The following is a 25,261-nucleotide window of genomic DNA, read 5'->3' on the forward strand; positions in this document are numbered from 1 at the left end:
CCGCAGCGCCCAGGGGAACGAGGCTGGGGAGACCCTCCCCCGGCTCTGCGATCCCCCCGCCGGCAGGGGCCGCTGCCGCCCCGCTCCTCCCCGCCGCTCCCGGGCCCCGGCAGCCAGGCCGCGGCTCCCTCCCGGCTGCGCTCGCTCTGCTCCGCCCGGCAGCGGGGCCGGCCCGTGGCGAGGCGGCGCCGGGACTCTGCCCAGCCCGCAGCGGGAGCGGAGCTCGGGTTCGGGTCCGGATCCCACCGCCCGGCTCGTTCCCTCGCCCGGTGCCCCCAGCCCGGCCAGCAGCGCTCCTCGGGCCGCCCCCGGGCCGCGGTGAGGGGCGAGCTCCGGGCCGGGACAAAGGGCCATGGCCGAGCGGGCCGCTGCCCAGGTAAGGGCCGGGCCGGGGCGGGGGCAGGAACCCCCCTGGCTGAGCCCCGGGGCGCGGGGGATGATTTTCATTGATACCGGCGCAAAGATAAATCCGGGGGGTGCCACGGACCGGCCCAGGGAGCCAGAGAGGCCCCGGCTCAGCCCAGCGTGGGATGATCAGCAAGTAGAAAAACCTCCTGCCGGAGTGTGGGGCTGGGGCCTTCCCCACAGCAATCCCACAGCCTGGCCCTGTTTCAACTTGCACCTTCCTCATCCCTGACCCATCACTCTTCGTCAGGACAGGCTGCCCACGTTATTAGCGGCACTAGATGTGTTGGGGTTTTAATAGTCATGTTTCATAGTTTTCCGTGTGGGGTTTTTTCACATCTCAAAGTTCCCCCTTGGGGTTCATTGGAAATGGTTTTTGTTCTAGGCCCTGATCCTCTGTAGGTGCCTGTGCAGAGCCCCACTAAAGTAAGCGTGCATGGGTCTGAGACCCAGAGTCCCATTGAATTCACGTGGCGCATCACACAGGTGCATGCAGATGCAGAATTGGGGCCTTGACCTATTATCGGTTGGGTGTTCGGTGCCAGGAGCTAGTCAGCCATTGGTTTCCTGTATCTGTAGCTGCTTTTGAAATTAAATGTCAATTTAAAAGAAAAAAGCAGAAGTCCGGCAAAAGTGGTTGGAAACCACAGAGGAAAAATAAACCACCAGACAAATCTGGATCATGTAACTGAGAAATGGGAAAGAACAATACAATCATCTTGTCCATTCCCATACCCAGGCCTTTGTGCAGTCTTGGCTTAAGTCTCCCAAGCCAACAGCGCTCCCACCCCTTTTCCTGGGAGACTATTCCACAGAGGAATATTGACTGTTGTTTTCTGTGAATGCGATAAAGCCACTCCATACTAAGAGCGACATTTGTTGGTGTTACATAGAATTTTAAAGAGTTGTTTCCATGTGTACCAAAGATGGTTGCATAGCCCTCTGGGGGAGAGGTACAAACTAATGTCATGTCAATTGTATTTAGTACTGTGATTACATTTTGATTCTCTGTCTAAACCACGCTTTTTGTTAATCGTATTAAACTCAACACGTGCTAGATTGTGAATCTCTTACTCACATGAGAGATCCTTCCGCCGCATCCCATTGTCAGTGGGAGCAGTCACATGTGGAAGGGGTTTGTGTTTGTCAGGCAAAGAGAATTGAGTTGAAAATGCACCAGGATTGTTTTTAAAAGTAAAACCACATCTCCAGCAAGGGGACAAGTACTGAGAGTTGCTTAGCACCTGCTGCTCCCCTTGAAGCTCATGATTTGGCCCCAAATTTATTCTTGGTTCCTTTGAAGTATAAGACAAGCAACATTTGCTGAACATTTGTGAGAATTTACAAGTGCTGTTTTGACCCCCAAAATAATTCCATGTTGTTCCACAAATTCAACAGAAACCTATTACATAAGAATGGCCATAGTGGGTCAAGTATCAGAGGGGTAGCCATGTTAGTCTGTATCCACAAAACTAACCAGGAGTCTGGTGGCACCTTAAAGACTAACAGATTTATTTGGGCATAAGCTTTTGTGGGTAAAAAACCCACTTCTTCAGATGCGACTGAAGAACCCAATCTGAAGAAGTGGGTTTTTTACCCACGAAAGCTTATGCCCAAATAAATCGGACTTCTCGTTGTCCTAGTGGGTCAGACCAATGAACCAATCTAGCCCAGTAGCTTGTCTTCCAACAGTGGCACCGATGCCAGATGCTTCAGAGGGAAAGAACAGACCAGGTAATCATCTAGTGATCTGCGTCTGACGAAGTGGGTATTCACCCACGAAAGTTTATGCTCCAATACATCTGTTAGTCTTAAAGGTGCCACAGAACTCTCTGTTGCTTCCTTTTGTTTGTTTTAAACCTGCTGCCTGTTAATTCAATTGGATGGGGTCTGTTTTTTGTGTTACGTGAAGGGGTAAATAACACTTCCTTATGTACTTCACACCAGTCATGATTTTATAGACCTCTATCATATCCCCCCTTAGTTGTCTTGTTTCTAAACTGAACAGCCCCAGTCTTTTTAATCTCTCCTCATATGGAAGCTGTTCCATACCCCTAGTCATTTTTGTTTCCCTTCGCTATACCTTTTCCTATTCTAATGTATCTTTTCTGAGATGGGGTAACCAGAACTGCACCCTGTATTCAAGATGTGGGTGTAATCGATGTATATAATGGCATTATGATATTTTCTGTTTTATTATCTATCCCTTTCCTAATGGTTCCTAACATTCTGTTAGCTTTTTTGACTGACACTGCATGTTGAGCAGATGTTTTCGAGAACTATCCACAATGCTCCAAGATCTCTTTCTTGAGTGATTTCAGCTAATTTTAGACCCCATCATTTTATATGTATAGGTGGGATTATGTTTTCCAATGTACATTACTTTGCATTTATCAACCTTGAATTTCATCTGCCATTTTGTTGCCCAGTCACCCAGTTTTGTGAGGTCCTTTTGTAACTCTTCACAGTCAGTTTTGGACTTAACTCTCTTGAGTAATTTTGTATTATCTGCAAACTTTGCCACTCACTGTTTACCCCTTTTTCCAGATCATTAATGAATATGTTGAACAGCACTGGTCCCAGTACAGATCCTTGGACCCTGCTATTTACATTTCTTCACTTTGAAAACTGACCATTTATTTCTACCCTTTGTTTCCTGTCTTTAACCAGTTACTGATCCATGAGAGGACCTTCCCTCTAATCCCATGACTGCCTATTTTGCATAAGAGTTTTTGGTGAGGGACCTCGTCAAAGGCTTTCTGAAATTCCAAGTACACTATGTCCAGTAGATCACCCTTGTCCACATGTCTGTTGACCCACTCAAAGAATTCTGATAGATTGGTGAGGCATGATTTTCTTTTACAAAAGCTGTTTTGACTCTTCCCCAACAATTCACACTATAGTTTCAACCAGTCTGCCTGGTACTGAAGTTAGGCTTACTGGTCTGTAATTGCCGGGATCGCCACTGGAGCCTTTTTTTTAAATTGGCGTCACATTAGCTATTGTCCAGTCATCTGGTACAGAAGATGATTTAAACAATAGGTTACATATCACAGTTAATAATTCTGAAATTTCATATTTGATGTCCTTCAAAACTCTCAGATGAATACCATCTGGTCCTGGTGACTTATTACTGTTTAACTTATCAGTTTTGTTCCAAAATCTCCTCTACTGACAGCTCAGATTTGTCACCTAAAAAGAGTGGTTCAGGTGTGGGAATCTCCCTCACATCCTCTGCAGTGAAGACTGATGCAAAGAATTCATTTAGCCTCTCTGTAATGGCCTTGTTTTCCTTGAGTGCTCCTCTTCAATCGTCTAGTGTGGCCCCACTGATTGTTTAGTAGGCTTCCTGCTTCTGATGTACTTAAGCTCAATTTTTTTTTTTTATGAGTGAACATTCCTTTCAAGGGAAAGAATTATGGGGCAATAGACACAGAATTAAACACATGCTCATAGCTATTACTGTGCTATGCCTATATACCGTACAAATGTTTGTGAAAAGCAGGCTGAATTTACTTTAGTTTTGTTTTCTTACCAAAAGAAATTGAGTAGAACAGTAATTTTCTAGTATGGCTATAGATTTCTCCCATTTGTTAGGACACCTATTAAAATTAGTTTGGGGTATGTGATGTTAGGGCATATCCACACTACAACGTTAGGTCAGCTTACGTCGACCTAACTATGTAAGCGTACATGCTATAGTGTTCCTCCCGCGGCTGTAACTCGCCTATTACTCCGACCTAGTAAATCCACCTGAACGAGAGGCATAAGGCTTAGGTCGGCATAGTTTGGGTGACACAATGTCTGTATAGACACTGCCTTACTTGCATCGCCTGTTGGCTGTCAGGGTGGCTGACCGCTGGAGTTGTGAAATTGACAAGAATGGCAGTTTCACTGCTGGTAGAGTCCCTGTTTCGAAATTGAGCTTGGGGGTGGAGGGGAGGGGGAAGTGTTTTTTCCAGCTGTGAGCCCCAGAAGTGCTGACAGCTGGAGCCTCACTGCCCTGCGCTGAGAGACCAGGCTGTGGGCTCCCCACAGAGCTTCCAGCTGGAGCCCAGCTGTAACCTGGGCTCTCTGATCCCACTACACACAGAGCTCCCAGCTGGAGCCAGCTCTAACCCGGGCTCTCTGATCCCACTACACACAGAGCTCCCAGCTGGAGCCTGGCTGCCGCCTGGGTTCTCATCTCCCCACTCCGCATGGAGCTCCCTCTGCTGGGAGCTGAGAGCCTGGGTGGCATCTGGGCTCTCAGCCCCCCAGACTGCCCCTCTTAAGTCAGTGCAAGTTCTCCTGGTGAGGACATGCACCACTGACAGAAGGAGGGTATCGTGGACGTGAAAAACGGCAGTGATTACTGTAGTTGCTGTAAGTCTACCTAAGGGCTTGTCTTCACTAAGGGGGTCAGTCGACCTAAGTTACGCTACTCCAGCTGCTACGTGAATAACGTAGCTGGAGTCGACTTACCCCCATGTCTTCACTGCGCTGTGTCGACGGGAGACGTTCTCCGGTCAACTTCCCTTACTCTTCTCAGAGAGCTGGAGTACCAGGGTCGACCGGAGAGCGCTCTGCCATTGATTTAGCAGGTCTTCACTAGGCCCGCTAAATCCATCTCTGAGCATTGATCTCCCGGTAGTGGAGACAAGCCCGAATTTAGGTGGATTTAATTGTGTGGTGTAGACGTGGCCTGCCTGGAAAAGGAGCTAAGTTCCAGTGCTCAGTGTTGTCACTAACACCAAGCATGGTCCTGCAAACAGGAGGATAATTTCTTCTCTCATTTATCCTGGTGCCAATCCAGAGTAACTCCATTGACTTCTGTGGAGTTACTCTACATTCATATTGGTGTAACTGAGAGCAGAATTTATCTGCTAACTGCAGTGCTTACTCTGCATTTTGTCTCCAAATTACTACAGTGGTTGAATAGCCCGAAAAGTGCTTTGAGGTCTGATTCTTCTGATGAAAGACACTGCGGAAATGTCAGAGTTTAATACCAGGGGTTTCCTTTTGCAATGTGAATCCACACACAAATAACTCTCCCTTTCACTGGTGTGACATTAGGCCTGAGTTATGCGACAGCATCAGTGGTAACATTTTGTAGTTGCATGTTATTGACTCTTGCCAGAGAAAGAGTTGCTGGATATGTGCGTCAGGTGCATTACAAACCAACATAAACTGAATATCTTGAAATATAAAGCACAAGTCACCAGCATAGGAAAAATACTGGGTTAGGAAAAGAAGCAGTTACCAAGGCAAAGGAGGGGGGGGAAAGTGCCTGAAACTGCTTAAGAACCATCTTGGAAGTGAAAATTGTGCAAAGCTGATTAAAAAAACCGGATCCTCGTTAATGCATAAGGCCCTTTTATGCTTCCCTAGTGGTGTAACGGGACATTACTGAAAATGAGGATCAGGTTCAAATATTAGTAAAACATGGTCATTGTCTGTGCAATGCAGCTATCAAGCATCAGCCCAATGCAGTCTAAACGGTCAGTTATAAAACTAGCAAATTAGTTGTATAATAGTGTTAACCTGCTTTTTATGGTCACATCTGGAGTGTGACCCTATAAAAATAAACATCCAGACATAGAAAGTGCTGAGTAGCCTGTGGTGAGCAGTTCTTGCACTTTCTCTTTGTAGCTGGGTGTGACAGATGGTGAGGGGACCCCAACTTGATCTCAGTTTCTCTTCTTGTGAATAGGATCAGGAGTGGGACATGGAGTCCCAGCAGTGGACACCTTTCCAGCCCTCTACTGTTCCTCAACAAACTTCTGCTAAAGAGACAAAGCCAAACTCTGCAGAGATTTCGCTGTGGACTGTTCTAGCTGCAATTCAAGCAGTGGAAAAGAAGGTTGATTCTCATGCCATGCGGTTACTGAACCTGGAGCGTAGAACAGTGACAACAGAAAAGAAATATTTTGACTGTGAGAAAACGGTAGTGGATTTTGGGAACCAAATGGAGAGTAAGTGGGCCGCGCTGGGAACTCTGATCCAGGAGTACGGGCTGCTGCAGAGGAGGCTGGAGAACATGGAGAACCTGCTGAAGAACAGGAACTTCTGGATCCTGAGACTCCCCCCAGGCACTAAGGGGGAAATCCCCAAGGTAACGATGTAGCTAATAATATTCAAGAACTGTAGTAAAACAGTTTTCATTATATCTCGATTATTACCGCCCTGACTCTAACATTCCCAAACGCCTTTATGCTGAAATTTTGTATACGTGGCCTGTTGGCAGCGGAGGGATTTTCTGGGAACGTCTAGTGTTAAATGGGCCCATTATTTTTGAGAGAGGAACATTTTCAAAAGGTTTCACTCTTCAAAGAGTCTTTATTTTTGTAAGTTGACTTCTCGCACAACTTGGTGTAGAAACTCCATATCTGTTCGTTTTCCTCTGTGAGATCTAGTGCAATATGTTATATAATGGTAGAAACTTGAGTGAATCTGAAAGCACCATGTTGTGTCTGTGGACTTTATAATCTTTTCGATCTTGCCACTTTTATAAACTCTACAGCAGTAGCCAGTGGAATTTGTAAATTCTACAAACCAAATACATAAGCATAAGCTTTCGTGGGTGAATGCCCACTTCGTCAGACACATGCGTCTGACGAAGTGGGCATTCACCCACGAAAGCTTATGCTCCAATACATTTGTTAGTCTTAAAGGTGCCACAGGACTCTCTGTTGCTTTTTACAGTTCCAGACTAACACGGCTACCCCTCTGATACTTCTCATTAGATATTGAACAGGGCTCTGCAGGGGTAACTCGGATTATTGCCTTTTCATTACTCTTTACAAAATCTTGACTGCTGTGAAGTGTCATAAATAAAACGAAATCTATCAGCTAAATGAACGTTGTATTGTATCTGATCACAAAGGAGCAGATGCACAAACCATTACTCACTCTGAGCAGTATCTTCATCCACCACTAGTCCCACTGAAGTCACTGGAACTACTCTTGAAGTAAGGGCTTGTCGGCATGGGGAAGTTACTGCAAAATAGTTGTGGTGTGTATTTATTTGGCGCATGCAATCTGGTCAAGCCAAGCCACAGCGTTCTTATCAATGATGTTCAAGGCATGAAAACCGCCAGGAAGTTGAGTCATTTTGCTGTCCTCAACAATGTGTGTCATGGTTTGTGGCTGCCCACATCAACCTAATGGACTGTCTCTAAAATGCCACCGAAATGCCGCTGCAGCACAAAGTCCATGTCCAGTATGAAACCGGTTCAGAAGGCTCCATTGCCTTCGCAGTAAATCAAGCCCGGGTTGATGTTGAGTGGGGTCCGAGACAAGATAATTATTTGTCACTTTCTCTGCGGATCATGAAGCTCGCCACACATCCTCTACCATAAATCCCTCACCTGGTAAACTTATGCACAAAGGGCGCCGTGAGGGCAGACGACCATGTGGTGTATTAAACAAGGCTTTAATTAATGGTAGATGTGGCATATCACGTAGTTTCATCATGAGCTTTGCTGCCCTTTCCTCTCTGCGAACACTGGAGCAACATTGCAGAGAGCCAGTAACCATGGTAGAGGAGTAGATTTAAGCGTGCCTGAAATAATACGCATGGCAGAATTACGTTGTACGTCGATCACCTTTGTGTGAGATGAGCGAGCCCAGGCTGGAGCGCAGCACTGCATTGCTGAGTCACAGAGTGCCAAGGCTGAAGTGTGTAACAGTTGGGCCTTGGCGCCCCATGGCGTCCCGGCCAGTTTTCCAAGCAGGTTGTTGTGTGTTTTGACCTTACTTGCTGTCTTTGTCAGATGGTCACAAAATGTGAGCGTTCTCTCCAACGTGACGCCTAGAAGGACCGGGTGTGAATCGTGCTTTATTCGCGGACCATTGAGAACTACGTTCAGCTCTCTGCCCGTTTGTGCATGACGGAAGTGGAAGGCGCTCGCCACAGTCTTACTTCCACTTGGTATCAGGCGCCTCCGACGACAATACTCGGCCATATGGTGTGTCTAAAAAGCAGAGTACCCCATGTGGACGCTCTTACTCGGCACTAAGACTGCCTTCTTGCTGTTTAGGTTAATCCACTTCCAAAATGGATTAACCTACACTACACAAAGGCACTCTTAGTGTGGAATAGCTGTTCTGCACTAGCTCTTCTGAAATTCTTCCCCATGTAGACACGGTCTAAGATACTGCTCAATGGGAATGAGGGTACCAGTGCTTTGGCATTCACAGTGGGCTTCCCAGTAAGTAACACAAATGATGCTCTTCTAGAGAGTGTGGTCATTCCCCTCCCTTTTGTTCCTCTCCTCATGTTTGTGTCTGAATTCTAGGCATTCGGAGGGGAAGCATTGTGGATTTCTGTACAGTACCTGGAACTCTTATGGAAGCTGTAAAAATAAATTATAATAATGAGAAATGTTCTTGTGTGTCGTCCCCCCCACCCCCGTCTCTTAAAGGCTAAAGAAGATGAAAGAGGCAGTTGACTTTATGGCACTGGGGTGCCATACAAGGTGCTGAATGAATCTGTAACCTCTGTGATTACAGGTCCCGGTGGCATTTGAAAACGACTCTGTTTACTTCTCTGAGCAAGAATGGCAGAACTTAGACGAATGGCAGAAAGAGCTTTACAAGAACGTGATGAAGGGGAACTATGAGTCTCTGATCTCGCTGGGTAAATATTGGTTCTCACTCGTTTAGTAGATGTTCTGCAATCTCAGATATTCATGGGCCAGCTCCAGCACTGGGCTAATGGATTTGCACTTGACATAGAATCTTCGTGATGGATCAACACATTTTTCACTGTTATTGATGCCAGTTTAGACTGAAAGGTATGTAGGGATGACCTGGTCCCTCCATCTCCAGAGCCTTCTGGCTGTGGATAATGGTTGCATTACTTGGAAGTACGCATCCAGAAACCTGCTATGTTCCATGTGTGGTGCCGATGAAAATCTTCTACTGAACAGGGTAACAGAGGAAGAACACCAGGGGCAGAGAATTGTTTGGTGGGAAATGCACAGAGGCAACATTGTAGCTAGAGGGAGGCATGACCGCATGTGCTGTTGGTGTAGTACACAAGCACCGTGGATTATGGAGGCATTGACTTGATGGCCTGTGGCTGAACTGTGTATTGGAGACACCTGGGCTGCTGGAAACCTCACAAGCTTTGATGGGAACAGGTTGGATTAAAGACAGTGGGCAGGAGAGACAAGGGGCCAGATGGGGAAAAACTCAACAAAGGGGAGGGATCGATGGACAATCAGCTTGTGATGGGATCTGGTGCTTGTAATCCACCCTTTAGGTCTAATGTAGGAGACTAATAAACCAAGCAGGTTCTCATTCTGGTCTCAGGAACTGTGGACACAAAATAACCATCGCTTACCCCCTAGACAGGCTCTGGCCTGGATGGGTCTCTGGCCTGACTGCAGGTTAATAACTAGGGAAGTAGCTTAATACTTAGTGCCTGAAAGATAACGATCTCTCTCTGCATGGAGAGCCCTGAACCTCCAGCAGGCAGCCCTGCTCCTCCCTCACCAGGCATTTGTTTCTCTAGGAGCTTTGTTCCTATTACGCACCACTTCGAGTAGTGACGGGGTGCCTAAAATCTCGTACTGCTCAATGCAACATGGAGCCAGGGAACGCTGATCTGTTTTTCCATCAATAGACTATGCACTCTCCAAACCTGACCTTCTGGCGCGGATTGAACGAGGGGAAGCGCCCTGCGAGGGGGAGGAGGGAGACGTAGAGGAGAGCGAAATCCCTGCAGAGCCCAGCACAGGTAAACTCGTCATCTTTTCCTTATTTTAGGGCTTTCCGTGGTGTCCTCTCCATCGTATCTAAGCAGGAAACAAAGGTGTTTGTGAACTGCTATAGACGCAGTTTTTCAGCTCCGGCTGAGTGACTCGTTAGCAGCTACAGTGTAGAGATGTTAGAACAACATAATGGGATTTCTCTTTCCCATGCACAGAATCACTGGTGTATACACCTGACGCGACCTGCCAGAGTGAAGGCGAGGAAGAGCCGTGCATCAAGGGACAGGAGAACTCGGAGGAAAGAAAGATCCCGGCTGAACCCCCAGTCGGTGAGTGCTGTGCTGAAACAGCAGTGTCTTTGTAGCTATCTTGTCACAGAATGTGTGGAGTGAGGTAGGAGAGAGGCCCCTGCTTTAGAGAGCTGGGGAAAGCTCTTATGAAAAGGGGCAGAGGGAGCAGAAGACGCGGGAAGAGAAGTCCTGTGTAAAAGCCATACAGCTTGGAGTGAACCTGCTGGCGGTTGCAAGGGGAGGACAGAAGGATGCTGCGATGGGGGCAAAGGGGATTCACAGAAGAAAGTCAACTTGCCGCCTGTTTTCTCTTTCCATTAATAGAGTGCGCGTTTTCCGAGCCAAGCTGTGTGTCCCGGGTAAAGCGAGAGGAGGAGCAGGGGCCCTCGGAGGAAGTGGAAATATTCTCAGAGCCCAGCACTGGTGAGTTATCAGCGGTCTCCCAAAAGGCTGTGCAGCCTGCGGTAGAGTGGAGAGCTGGCACCATACAGGGACTTCCCTGGGGGGGAGGTATATGTGGAGGGGGAGGAAGCGGGGTGGAGCTGGGAGTGTTCTTGCAGGCTCATGAGGGAGACAAGGGTCCAGAGCCAGTCTGAGGACAAGGGGAGGGGGAAGGAAGGGTTTAAGGCCAGAGTTGAGTACAGAATTTCCCCCTAACGGAGGGAAAGTACCAGGAACATGTGGCAGCTTAAGCAATGGAGTAACCCACCCCCAAAATAAAACAGACACATGGCTCCTGGTCTCCCTCTCTCCCTCCTGGGGCAGCAGATGCTATGGCAGTGACCACCTTGTGGGGGAGACAAAGGACGACCAGGGAGGGTCCCGAAGATGAAATAAGACAAGGCGAGTACATTGGCTGGGAGGGGCAGCTCCCTGATCACTTTGTGGGGATGCTGGGCCCCATGGTCAGCTCCTAGCTGACAGTTCCGTCCTGGGGCTGCCAACCAGGAGTATGGCCCATTCAGTCTGTTGGGCCACCAGTGAGGAGCCTGCCCCCTGCATGGGGTCTCATAAGCCCTGCCCATGCTCACTGCCTCCCTGCTATCACCCCCAGGCACCCAGATGGAGCGGAGTTGCTGACTCCAGCCCTGAGAAGGGGTTGGGTGCCCCTCCCTGAGGAGGGGATGGGGAATCACAAAGGTGTGGTTGGGGCTCAGGTGCTCTGCACAGCTCCAGAAGGCTCCGAACTCCAGATGCCAGGCCTGAGGACTGGGCCATTAAAGCTTTCGGTCTTTGCTCATAAATCAGCCCCGACAGACCGGATTGCTTTGGTTACTCTTCCCATAATTCCTCCCACCTGCTCATTAATGCTGGCACCGATGTGTTTAGAAATGAAAGCTGGATTCCAGGTACAGTCTAGGGTTGTCAGGCGTCCGGTTTTCGACCGGAACGCCCGGTTGAAAAGGGTTCCTGGCAGCTCCAGTCAGCACCGCTGATGGGGCCGTTAAAAGTCCGGTTGGCAGCGCAGCAGGGCTAAGGCAGGCCCCCTGTGCCCTGGCTCCGCACAGCTCCCGGAACCGGCCGCCATGTCCCTGCAGCCCTTAGGCGGAGGGGCAATCAGGGAAGCTCTGTGCGCTGTCCCCGCCCCCAGCACCAGCTGCGCAGCTCCCATTGGCTGTGAACCACGGCCAATGGGAGCTGTGGGGACAGTGCTTGCGGGCGCGGGAGGTGTGCAGAGCCCCCCTGGTTCCTCCACCTAGGGGCCGGATATGCTGGTCGCTTCCAGGAACTTGAGCAGAGCCAGGGCAGGCAGGGAGCCTGCCTTAGCCCTGCTGCGCTGCAGACTGGGAGCTGCCTGAGGTAAGCACCGCCCAGCTGGAGCCCATGCCCCGATCCCCCTCCTGCACCCTAACTCCCTTTCAGAACCCACACCCCTGCCCCAGCCCTGAGCCCCCTCCCGGAGCATGCACGCCACACCCACTCCTGGACCAGTTTTTCTAGTAGCTGTGTGTAGAGGCTGAATAGTACCAGAGACACTAAGGAAGTAACCCTGAATGCAGTGGTGTTGTAATCATGTTGGTCCCAGGGTATTAGAGAGACAAGGTGGGTGAGGTAATAGCTTTTATTGACCCCCTCCTGCACCCCAACCCACTGACCCAGCCCAGATCCCCCTCCTGCACCCTGAACCACTCATTTCTGGCCTCACCCCGTCCTGCACCCCAACCCTCAGCCCAGTGAAAGTGAGTGAGGGTGAGGGAGAACAAGCGACGGCGGGAGGGGGAATGGAGTGAGTGGTGGGCAGGGCCTCTTAAAAGGGGTGGGGCAGGGGCAGGCCCTCGGAGAAGGGGCGGGGCAGGGGTGTTCGGTTTTGTTGATTAGAAAGTTGGCAACCCTAGTACAGTCTCACAACAGCGGTATAGAGAGGGACGATGCCCTCTGCCCAGTGGGGAGATGTCTCTGTGCTGCCCCGAACTGCATTGGCTCTTTTCGTCACCAACTTTGTCGTAAAAGCTCTTAACTAATGAACAGTCTGTTCCCACCCCATGGGTCACTTCCTGTTTTTGAGGTTCCTCCCACTTTCTGAGTACGCGTTTTCCCAGGTTGTTTCCCCCTCAATGTGCTAATTGTGTTTTCCAGGTTGAATTTCCTTTTGTTCTCTTACCCACCTTGTTATCTTCTCCTGGTCGTTCCTCTTGATGTTGTAACCTGCCCAGTTTAGTAACCTTTGTCAATCCCATTAATACGCTATTTACTCCTCCTTCCAGTCATTAGTAAAGACTAAAATAAGCCTGATCCCTGCTTTGCCCTGTCGGACTCCTCCCCCGACTCGATAGCCGTTATTTATCGATGCTCTTCGTGCACTGCCCTTTGGCTGGGTTGTGGTCCGTATCACAGGTTCATAGCCAAGCCCGTTGGAATGAAATGCTCAGATTGGAATGGCCAGATGGCGTGGCCTGGTCTCCCTGGAGGATTAGCCTGTCAGGGTTCTGGGAAGATTGTGAAGCCAGCTTGGAGATGAGAGGTGACTGGAGAACTGTGGCAAATGTCCTGACGATGAAACCTTCTGTGTGGTCTGACCCATCGTGACGGGATCCTTGTGCACAGACAGTGGTCGTTCTGCCCAGGAATGGGAAACAATTAGCCTGCTCATGTTTCTTCTTCTAAGAAGGACATCTGCGCAGATACTCCCAAGGGAGCAAAGGGGAAGGTGCGTGCCCAGGATCCAAAGAGCCATTGGAAATGAGCCCACTCCCTTTGAAGAATGAAAGATGCTGACCCATTTGTATAGGGAAGGAAGCAGCAGCACAGACAGTTTGAGCAAAGGAAGCTTAGTGAAAGATGCTGTAATGTGGCGATGGCTGTGGGACGGTGGTGGTGACGTGGAGAACGTCTCATGTTCATGAGGTCTCAACACCTACAATAACCCAAACCGAGGCTTCTAAAGAGGGTTTGACTGGCTCCCTGCCGGGGGGTTGTGAGGATGGACGGAGGGCCTCCTCCAGGGAGCACCGAACCTGAGGGAGAGAACAGAGGCAAGGGGCATGTTTTTGAGAGCCTGCTGGACAGACAGTGGCTGTAAGGACGAGCAGTGCTGACTGACAAGGCTGTGAGAGAGCTTTATCATGGAAAGCCACAGCTACCGATTTCCCCCCTTTTCTATCGAAGTCTCCGAGCCTGCTCTAGTGCGGCTAGCCACAGTCGCCGCTAGACGAGGTGAAGTTTAAGTGCTGTTCTCTGTTTCTACTTCTCTCCGGTTTGTATAAAGTCTCTTGTTTAGATGCTACTGTAACTCGGTTGACGCGGGCGACAGCTGCTGTCCCCGAGGCGGAGGAAGAGAGGTTGGATTCTCTGGCCCCAAGGTCGTAGGAAGAGCTTTTGGCAGAACTGTGGTCTGCGTTGCCGTGAAAAGGCACCACAGACAGAGTCCTCTGCCATATATAGGAGCCAGGGAACAGTGACCCTGGGCTGCAGGCCAGAGTGAGGAGTTCAGCAACAGCCGGGACAATGTTAGGAGGATATTTTAAAAAACTGGTTTAAATCTATATCCAGTGTGGCCAGCAAAACCCTTGACACCACTTCCCAAAGGGTGAAATTCACCCGGTGCAGAAGGGCTCCCAGCATCTCTTAAAACCCAGACCTACTCTGTAGCTGTGTGTGAACATGACCCTGTCTTACTCAGCCGGCTCTTAGGTTTACTCATTCACGTCTGCTGGCATGAGAGACTAAAATAAGTTCTTACAACTCAAAGCCTAAAAGGGAGTGAGCTGGATTCCTCGTGCATCATCAACAGAATTGTTCGTTAGGTTCCAGTGACAGGGATAGTCCGTTACGCCTGCGCACGCCCACTGAAGGCGAGGGAGGTTGTAAAGGCGTCCCTAAAGACCTGAGCCGGCCTGCAGAATCTTTGGGATTCGGGGTGATGTGCTATAAGGAAGAACCCAACTTGCCTCTCAGATCCCAGGCTGAGTTTGCAGAGCTGGTAGCCAGAGGATGCACTGTTTGATTTGTAAACTAAGCACAGCTGATGTGGAGCAGCCGAGAGTCAGTGAAGATGGAAACTCCTGATGCCATTTGTATTGTGGCTTTACGCAGTTTAAGTGCTGTGTGAAGGCTTTAAGTGCGTTGGGCGAGTCTTCTGCACTGGGGGGGAATTACAGCCAGTAAAATGCATTGTCTCTTTAGACATGAAAGCTTAGATTGTGAGGGGAAATGTAGCTGCTTCGCCCCGATTCTCCAGTGGCCTTGGTAACAGTCTGGTGTTCCCAGGCATGAAACAGGAAATCAAACTGCTGTTGAGCTCATTGTCTCCAAGGGGAGCCGGATGCTCAGCGCTGCTGGAATCTGTCTTTTCACCCTGTCCTCCTCCAAACACAAACTATTGCACAGGACTGTTCTAGCTCGTTTGCTTGGGAGAACCGACCGTAACGGGCTTTTGTAATGACGTGGGAATGATTAACAGGTTTCCTTTATTCCCAAGCAGACAAAATAAAATTTTCTGTATTTTTATTTTTGTTTTATTCCAGCAGATAATGGAATCATGTTCCAAACTGAGCTGCTGGAGCATGGGGAACATCTCAAACACTTGCAGCTGCGAAGGACATTCTCTGGACTGTCTGAAGAAACTGTGTTCCGGACTCCCAGGGAGGGAAGGCCTTTGGATAGTCCAGACAGCTCAATAATGCAGCCAAGGAACCATGTCAAGGACAGGCCGATAGAGTCAGTGCCCGGGGAAGAAAGCTTCAGGGAAAGCAACGCTGTGACTTTTTACCGGCGAAGCTGCCCAGGTGAGAGACCACACGTGTGTGCTGAGTGTGGGAAAGGCTTTCGGCTGAAGAAGAGCCTCACGATGCACCAGAGAAGTCACACGAAGCTGGGATGCTACGAACCTGCAGCGTGTGAGAAAAGCTTTGTGTACAAGCAGCACTTGACAATGCACCAGAGAATCCACACTGGTGGGGCCACTTACAGCTCTGTGGAGTGTGAGGAAAGCTTCAAACAGAATCACCACCTGAAATCCCACCCCAGAATCCAGACAGCGGACAAGCCGTACAGTGCCACTAAATGCACGAAAAGCTTCAACGTCAAATCACCTTACAGGCAGCACCAGAAAAGCCACGTGCGAGAGAGACCCTATAAGTGTAATAAGTGCCAGGAGTGCTTCTCTCAGAAGAAAAGCCTCATCACGCATCAGAGAATGCACACGGGAAGGAGTGGAGGGTCGTTAATGTGCACGTACTGCGGGAAGAACTTCAGTCACCCCTCGGATCTGATTCGACACCAGAGGATCCACACGGGGGAGAGACCCTACCAATGCACTGAGTGCACAAAAAGCTTTACGCAAAAGCAGCATCTGCTCCAGCACCAAAAAATCCACACCCGCGAGAGGAACCGTCTAAACGTGCAGAACATGAGAGACGCTTTGCTAGACAACATCTTCTTCTAGCTCACACAGGGCCCACTCAGCGCTATGGCCCTGTACTGTCGCCATGTGCTCATTGGTGCAGACAATTTATCGCCAAAGGAGGCACACTGTAGGATAGGGGCCACACAAACTTCTTGCTGGAGTGGTGGTGTGTTGCGGTATCTCGCAGCTCACTTTTAATGTGAAATGCTCCAAGTTTTAAAACAAGTGACTTGAATCACTTAATTGAAGTGATAACTAAATATGTTTCTCGGGAATATCTGCTATTTGTCTGGAATTGGCAATATGCAAGCTACTCCCCTCGATGATATCCTGCAGCAGTCAGTTCCATAAGTTAGTCCCATGTCGTACGTGCCCCAAACGGTCTACAGGTTACTAAAAGTATACACACACACGGGGCACTGAGTGATACCCTTGCTGACCGTCTCTGGGCAGATGCCAGGGAATGGGAGTTGGTTGCTAGGGGTAGGGCAGTGATGAGGCATATGAACAGGGCAGACAGAGGAAGTTTGCTCTGCAGCTGCCAAATTCCCTAGAACTATCCATCCAACTCCTTCTCTAGCACTGAAACTGACTTCTCATGTGCTGTCAGTTGGGCCAAATTCTTTCTAAATGACACTGTAAATCTGGGGGAACCCACTGAAGACTCTGGAGTAATTCCAGACTTATGCTGCAGTAGTTGTGATCAGAATTTGGTCCAAGACTCATCGCACGTGAGTACATCTGCAGGCGAGAGCGCATTCGCAAGGTTTCCTTTTATACCTCTGTTTAAGACACAAACAATGCAATTGAATAGAAAAACAAATTGTTAGCAGGAGACAGTACTTTCACTACACTCAAACGCTTGCTGAATTTCATATTGCAGTGAATTACTGTCTTGATTGCCCTCTTTTTCCTGGTAGCTGTATCATAATATTTCTGTTTATTTATTATCTGGTCAGTATTTTTCCTGTCTGCACAGTATTTTGTTTGTTTCCTTTCTGTGCAGCTCATGGTGTATCTGCGTCTCTTATTCTCCTCTCAGTTCTTTTACTCTCATTTTTGGGAATCAGGGCTTGCCATACTCCGGGACTGTTAAACTCACACAGCTTGGTAACATTTATTTATTTGGTACATTGTCTAAATGTTTAGATCTCAGCTACACTGGGGCGAAAACTGCTACCTGAAGTGGTTTGAAACCTGTTTTAGTTGGTCACATCATATTAATCCAGGGTTAGAAACTATATTGTCCTCTCCTGGGTTCCAGTTTGGGCCTGTACCTGGTGTCTGGTTGTTAGGACTATGGCCCCTCAGGGAGGGGCAGAGCTGTTCCACTGACTCAGTCTGGCAGTCAGACCCGGGTGGGTCTCATTAGCTCCATTTGGGAACATCAAAGGCTGTGGGCCTTTAAGGAAGAGAGAGCTAAAGGGGGACCTGCAGGGAGAAGCCTTAATACAGTTTCGCAGGAGAGAGATTGGCTGGTGATTGACTTTGGGGGCTGGGCTAAGGTCTTTGTTTCAGTACAGTCCTGCCGTAAGGTCTTGTTCGGTCATTTAAATAAAGGCAAACTCCAGAAGGGCGCTGAATTTGGACAGTAACCATTATGGGAGCATGGAGTGGGGACTGTAGCCATTTACAGTGCCTTTTCCCCACTCCCTACCTAACCCGATTTGGGCCCATCTGCACTCCCGAGCCAAGCTGGGTTTAAACCCAATGAACCTGAGTAGAGTTTTTTTTAAAACCAGTTCATGACTGTTTTAGTCCTTGTGCAGCTGGGAGTTCGTATTTAATATACTGTGTTGAATTTTTAGTTGAGAAGTTTATTTTTCCCAGCATTGGTGAGTTCTTTGATTTCCCAGTGGCTCTGAGGGTTGTGATCAGGTCTCTTGTTGGTCTCTGTGTGTATATTCATTTTTCCAAGTGTACTAATCCATGAGCACCTCAGGCTTCACCTGTGCCAAATTGCTGCACACCATGGCCATCCTGACCCACCCGAGGGCAGCAGGGCTAGAGCCCAGATCTTCCAGAAACACAGGGCCCTGCCACATGTGCAAAAGGAGAATCTCTCTTTGCATTTAGCAACATAGGGCCTGTGGTAGGTGGAGGAACACTCCTGATTTTGTCCAGTACGCGTATACTAGCCAGTTCTTCAGTGTCTGTTTTTTTAATTACTTCACTTAACCCCCTTATTTCCCTTTTAAACTTGTACTGTTTAGACTGTGAGCCCTCCTGGGCAGGGAACCTGTCTCTGTCTCTAAGTGCCGGGTAAATTGACGGCAGTAGATGCTTGATTATTAATAATAATAAAATTAAGCTTGAACAAACGACTGAAGCTGCGAAGTTCTGAATGTTTCTTTTCTGTGATGTCCATCTTGTGAGCTCTGGACAAAGTCCTAGCTGTGAAAGCAGCTCTGCGTGGCCCTGGGGTGCGGGCTAAGGAGGAGCTGCACAGTGCATCCCCACTGAGCTCCTATGGAATATATGATGTGTCTTTGGACTTTTTTCTCAAATGGGAGGCCCCCCTGTGCCTCCTCTAAAAGATGGAATTCTGCTGCTAAGAGCAAAACCTAAAGCCAGGGGTCATTCTTGTGATGCTTCATTCTCTCAATGGAGAAGGGGTCAGAGGTGAGTGAATCTCCACCTCACACCAGGAAGACTTGATTTAAAAAAATACAGCAGTGGAATTTGAGTGTGTGCGCGCATAGCCAGTACCAGCTTTGAACAGGACAGTGCCCATGCAAATGCCAGACAGCAGAGATAACCTTCTAAACTTGGCGTGTAAACAAGGAGCTACTCAATAACTAGGGATCCAGTGCTGCTTTTACAGACTGAGCAGGCAGTCCAACAAACATCCTCCTGGCAGTAAAATAAGCCTAGAGCATGCACACTTCATTACTGACTCCAGCATGGCCCATGACTTGATTGCAAGGAATTCACAGACCTTCCAAGATAAAGATGCAAAATAAACTGGATAAAACAAAGGATGCAGAGACTCTTGGTTACCGCTCAGAAACTGCAGCCCCATAAGTTCAGATGTTTGATTTCCCCGTAACTGGAACATGCCCTCCTGCAGTAATCTTCTCTCTAGTATGAGATTATTTCTGTAGCCTGCACAAATTATAATTTCATTTACACACATGGTAGTCGCCACAGGTGACTTCTGGCTGTTACGGTATCTCCTACAAAAAGATAACAAGCACAGCAGTAAAGTCCTAGAACTTCTTTATCTCTACTCTATTGAGTCTTTATTAGCCTACCCATCGAGGCCAGTGCAGAATTGTTCTTTCTAGTGTATTTTCTAGTGTTGATCTTTTAATTCTTCATTGTTATAAAACGTATTTCAGAGCATTAGTGAGAGAGAGAAGTGAATTGGTTGATTGATATGGTGTCTACTTTCTGTGTCTTTCTACTCCTAAATATTTTGCAGATACAGGCAGACACTAGGCACCTTAGAAATGGGTGGGTAGAAGAAAGCAGATGGACAGTAACTAACTTTTGATTAGGAGTTTTTTAATTAAAATGATTTCTTTTTAAGCCTCCTAAGCATTAAAAAAGTCAGTAGATTACATTGGATGTAAAGTCTCCATTCCCTAATACTGCCTTAGATATTAAAGGTGGACTGCTGTTTGATACTAGGTGAGACATGCTTCACTTCCCTAAATCCTGTTACTCTACAAAGTTTAGAAGCTAAGAAATCTAGATTTTAAATGTTCTGGGCACTCTTGAGATTCATGCCTCAGAACTGATCTGAGCCAGGAGCCGAGAAGAAATAGCACAGTATTGCCCAGCTGACTAGATTCAAAGACTCTTGGCTGAGGCAGACACCAGGTAAAATGGGATTAGTGGCCAGTTCCCATAGGGCGATTCCAGGCTTCCTGTTTAGACGCCACTTTAAAAAGGGCCAATTTCTCTTCCTTCCCTGTGTTCTCGGACAGATGGCCGCAGATGGGGAAGGAGGGGAGACAGGAGCAACAGTAGGATGTGGGTCAGAAGAACTGTTCTTTCAACATTATTAAATACCCTAGAAACCCATCTGAAAATGATTTCCTTCAGCCGGTGGCTGGTTGTCCGCGGTGTCACTGCAGGCCCCACCCCTTCTCTGTATCAGGAAGTGACAAACCAAAAATGTCTTTCATCTGAAGACGACTAAGCGTTGTAACAGGGCTGGCTCAGATGCTGCTGCCAACCCTGCAGTCAGAGGCTCCTGAGTGCCCACCTGGTGAGGAACAAGCTGAAATGCCTGTGTTCCAGTTCGGGGAGCTGCCTGGCCCTGACGGCTGCAGTGACAGTGCCTGGGGGAACTGGGATGCTGCCGTCTGTTTCGTAGTGCTGTCTGGGGCCTCTCCTGGGTTCCCCACATCCTCCCGTTTGACAGGAAACTGTCAGATGCTAAATCTCCCATTCCCTCTAAGTGTCTCTATTGGTCCTGCCATGCTGCCCATCTTCCTTTGGCCCCCAGCTGCCATTGCATAGAGGGGTGGGATGAAGAAGGTGGCACATTGACTCTGGAGCCCGGCATCCGGGGCACGTGGACTTTCTTAAAGCAGCCAGCCTTGATTTCTTCCTGGAGCCGATCCGTTCTCGAAACAGCTCCCTGGGCTCTCAGGAGGTTTGTAAACAGGGAAGCTGCCTAGGGAAGGTCTGCCTTACAAAGCTTTGTCAGTACGTATAGCTGGGTTGGTCATGGATGTGATTCCCCCCCTCCCCCCCCGGCAGCTGACACAGCTGTGCTGGCAAAGCCTCCAGTGTAGGTGATCGGCACAGTAATGTCATTTGGGGAGGTGATGTTACCGTACTGACAGGAAAAACTCCTTCTGTTGGGATAAGCTGCCTCTACGCTAGGAGGCCTCAGCTGTTCTGGCTAGGAATTTGTAGCGGCGACAAGGCCTTAATGCTTGTTTTGTATATGAGCCGTCCAGTCCCCTGGTGTCCTGGGACCCCTGACAGGCTTGCATGGGACAAATCCATCTTCTCCCAGCTGTTTTATTCTCCTTTGGCCAAAAACATTTGGTTTGAGACGTCGGCTCCGTCAGTGTCAATAAAACATAACAGCCCCCAATGTCTCTTTCCATAGATTATGCAATTTCCCAACCTGACATTTTATCCTGGATTGTACAAGAGGAAAAGCCGAGTGTCAGGAATCCAGGAGCCTTGGAGGAGCGAGAAATGCCTACGGACCCCGGGCCAGGTGAGTTCTGCTTGCCAGTGAGTGAATGGAAAGGCAGCGCCCTACAGAGATGGGGGCAGACTCTTGCCCAAGCAGAGAATTTACAGCCCAGGAAATTATGGGAGAATGGGGGCACGGGGGGCAGGCTCATGTATTGGAGGGGCAGATAGGCAAGCGAGTCCTCTTGCAGACTTGGTGCCCAGAGGACAGGATGGAAGGAGGCTGTAGTCTGCAGAGTTTAAAGCCAGAAGGGACCAGTTTGACCTCCTCATAACACAGGCCATTGAATCCCACCCAGCGACTCCTGCATCGAGTCCAGTAACGTGTGTGTGTGGGGGGGAGGGGGGGGAATTGGGGTTACAGCTGACTGTAGACCCAAGATAATAGGCTGACATCCTCAGGTGAGGTTAGAAGAAAAAGAAGAGGGAGAGAAAAGTGTTGCAGGTAGATGAGGCAGCACAAGCAAATGACGGACCTCCCGCCACCCCTCTGTCCAAAGCAAGAGAGAGGCCTGGCTGTGGGAAGGAAAGGAGGCCACGGCTAGGGGCGCAGATGGCTCCGAAACGAGGGCAGTAGGGAGGGAAGTTTGGAAGCCAGGAGGTGCTCCCCTTGTTCCCTTCCCCATTGTCTTCTGAGAATTCCAGCTTCTCTCCTCCTTTTGTCTCTACATCACCTCAGAAATCCCTCCCTCCTTCGCTCCCCTGCAGCTGTAACCTTTATCCCCACCTTGATCACCTCCTGCTCTGACTGCTGCGACCTCTTCTCTGGCTGGGCTTTCCCATGAGCAGAGCACCAGGGGCTGGGCCTGCGTGTGCTCCATGGCTCTGAAAACCGGGCCTCTTTTCGGTAGAGGGGTAACTGGATTTAGGGGCTGTGAGCTTAGGCCCCCAGTTTTGAAAACTTTGGTGCATGCAGGGAAGGCAGCTAACAAATAATAGCCATGAATAACAAGGCTGAAATAAAAGCTCTCTCTCTCCTATCCAGCAGATTATGGGATCCTGATCAAAACTGAGCAAGAGGAACGCCCTGCCATCCTGGAAGCACTTGGAACGTTAACAGGAACGTCCCAGGAGGACGTTGGGCAGGGTCTGGAGGAGGGTTGGTGCAGTGCAGTATCACAACTGAAGAACCACCCCGGAAGGAGAGGACCAGCTCAGCTTGAAAGATGTTTCAGCAACAACAAGCCAGTCGCCATTCACCAGAGAAAGTCTGCCAAAGACAGGCCTAATAAGTGTGCCGAGTGCGGGAAAGGCTTTAGGCTAAAGAAAAGCCTTATCGTTCACCAGAGGAGTCACACCAGAGCAGGACCCTATGACTATCCAAAATGTGCAAAGGGCCTCAGTAACAAGCAGCAGTACCTGCTGCACCAGAGAGTCCAGGCAGGAGAGGGAGCCGGCAGCTTGCCAGACCGTCAGCAAAGCGTGGCACAGATGCTCAGTCTCCAATCTGACCCGGCAAGAGGCAGATGCTGTCCAAGCACGGAGTGTGATAGCAGCTTCAGTCCGAACTCCAGCCTAAGCAATCCTCATCTCCTGCAGGCAGGAGAGCGGCTGTACGTGTGCACAGAGTGCAGGAAAAGCTTTCGGCTGCACATCAACCTCCTCATACACCAGAGAACCCACGCCGAGAAGTGCCAAGGGCCCCTTATCTGTCCATACTGTGAGAAATGCTTCAGTCGCTCTTCCCACCTCATCCGACACCAGATGAGCCACACGGGGGAGAGACCCTATAAATGCCCAGCGTGCGAGAAGAGCTTCACGGATAAATCCAAGCTCACCAACCACTACAGGATCCACACCGGGGAGCGGCCCTACCACTGCAAGGAGTGCGGCAAGAGCTTCAGCCGCACGCACCATCTCCTGAAGCACCAGCAGATCCACACGGGCGAGAAGCCGTATCACTGCACCCAGTGCCCAAAACGCTTCTCGCAGAAGCACCATCTCCTGGGGCACCAGCGTGTTCACACTGGGGAGCGCCCCTACCAGTGCACGGAGTGCGTCAAAAACTTCACACGGAAGCAGCACCTCCGTGAGCATTGGCGGGTCCACTTGAGAGAGCCCCCGAGTGCTCCGAACACTTTAGACATCAGCGGACTCTGAAATGTCACCTGGGAGAACAGGATCCACTGAGGGCCTGAGTATAACCAGCAGGCTAGTCCATGGAGAATGTGTTGGCAGTGGGGGGAGACTTATAGGCTGGTATCTCTTTACACTGAAAGCGTCGCGAACACAGAAAAAGGAACCAATGAAGAAGAAATGAAAGCCTGATCCTGCAGGTACTGCATTCACCTTGCCTTCAGTGAGCTGTAGGCCAGGGCTAGCAGTATTGGACCCTTAACCTGCAGTGAAATGTTCGCTAGTGTGCTGTAACATTTATAAAGCATTCCTTTTGAAACACTTGATATTGTTATGACAAAGGAATTCCATGTATTTGGTGTTCACTTGGTGATTTCAGAGTGATTTTTAAGGCTCCCTCGATGTTTTATAGTGCATGGATCGTAGTCATTGAATACTCTATGTAAATGCTGCCATTTCTGGCGTGGAGCACGGTGGCCGTCTTGCATCACCAGCATTACATAAACTAAAGACAAAGCCCAAGACTATGGAATAAACTCCCATCAGAGCTAAGGCCTATCCCAAACCTCACCAGCCTCTGCTCTAAAGGCTCGTCTACACGGCCCTGCAGTTTGGACTACGGGGTTGTAAACTGTAGTGCCGCACTGTGATTATCCTACGAGTGCGGACGGAAAGTGACCTAGTTCACATTAACGTAGTCCACCTCTGGTCATGTGAACTAAAGACCTTTTTAGTTTGCACTTGCAGGGTCTACACAGGGCGGGTGCCGTGCAACGTTGTAGTGCACCCTGCAGCATCCCCCCCGGTCGTCTGACCTGCAGGGCCATGTAGACGTGCTTGGGGCAGTTTTTAGACCTTGCCTTCTCTGACATAACCACAGAGCTGTGTGTGTATCCAGCCTGGACGCTCCACTGCAAACACTGCTCCACCTGGGGAGAGAACAAATGGCCCAGCTGTTAGTCACAGTGTTTAATGCACTGCCGGGAGGTGCTCCAATGCTGTGGGGAGGAGTGTGGGGCGAGAACCTGTATAGAACAGAATACAGCCCCCAAAGTAAAACTACACACGCTATTGCTGTAATGCCTGCAGCCTCCTGCCTTTCCTTGGAGGTCTGGTCTTCCATCCAGTACTGACCAGGTGCCATTTTACTTAGCTGGTAACAGTCCCAGCCCAAAAGGAGTCATGTTTGTGTGCCACATGGCGATGGATAAAATCAGTGTGAGAGCAGGAGTGTCACATTTGGGGGACTGTCAAACGAAGGCTGGGAGGGGCTAGGGAAGGCTGGAAAATAGCCTGTTGGTGATGTGAAGCCCTCTCAGCCCTTCCTCTGGCTCCTTGTTAACTGAGGTAGAGCCAGGAGCTGGCTTCCTTGTGCAGCATCCCAGCCGGTGTGTCCTGCCGTGGTTGTGTCTGGCCAAGGCTGCCAGCCTCACCAAGTGGGAATTTGTGTCTCTGCAGAAGCTGGGGGCCCTGAGCCTCATGCAGCTTGGGGAGTGGGGGTGGTGGGAATGATTATTGGGCCCTAGGGCATGGCTGTGACAGACTGGGCTTAGGGTCGGCCCTCCCCACACAGGCCTGCACTGGGGTTAGCATTTAGCAGGTGGGCTGGAGGGAGCCACTGGGTCAGGAACATTCAGATATTCATTTCCCTTATTTTATTGCCATGTTGGGGCCGAAGAGCCGTATCCTTCAGGAGGTGTTCTCCTCTCTGTGCCTTTCCTCTCACGGGCAGGGCCAGCTTCCGCTCCTCGCATTGGGTGAGTCTCTTCCCAGAAGCAAAGAGA

The 25,261-nt window shown here is 49.4% G+C and overlaps 1 protein-coding gene across 1 annotated transcript; it reads left to right on the forward strand.

The window, feature by feature from the left end:
* The first annotated feature begins 352 nt into the window (after window positions 1-352).
* Window positions 353-23,501, forward strand: LOC135873899 (zinc finger protein 777-like). The gene is made up of 9 exons (XM_065398508.1): window positions 353-376; window positions 6,098-6,499; window positions 8,899-9,025; window positions 10,016-10,129; window positions 10,319-10,432; window positions 10,718-10,816; window positions 15,358-16,224; window positions 21,310-21,423; window positions 22,390-23,501. The coding sequence occupies exons 1-9, from the start codon at window positions 353-355 to the stop codon at window positions 23,499-23,501; spliced, it is 2,973 nt and encodes a 990-aa protein (XP_065254580.1).
* Window positions 23,502-25,261: the final 1,760 nt, after the last annotated feature.

This window comes from Emys orbicularis, chromosome 2, assembly GCF_028017835.1.
Source record: "Emys orbicularis isolate rEmyOrb1 chromosome 2, rEmyOrb1.hap1, whole genome shotgun sequence".
Taxonomy (NCBI): Eukaryota; Metazoa; Chordata; order Testudines; family Emydidae; genus Emys; species Emys orbicularis.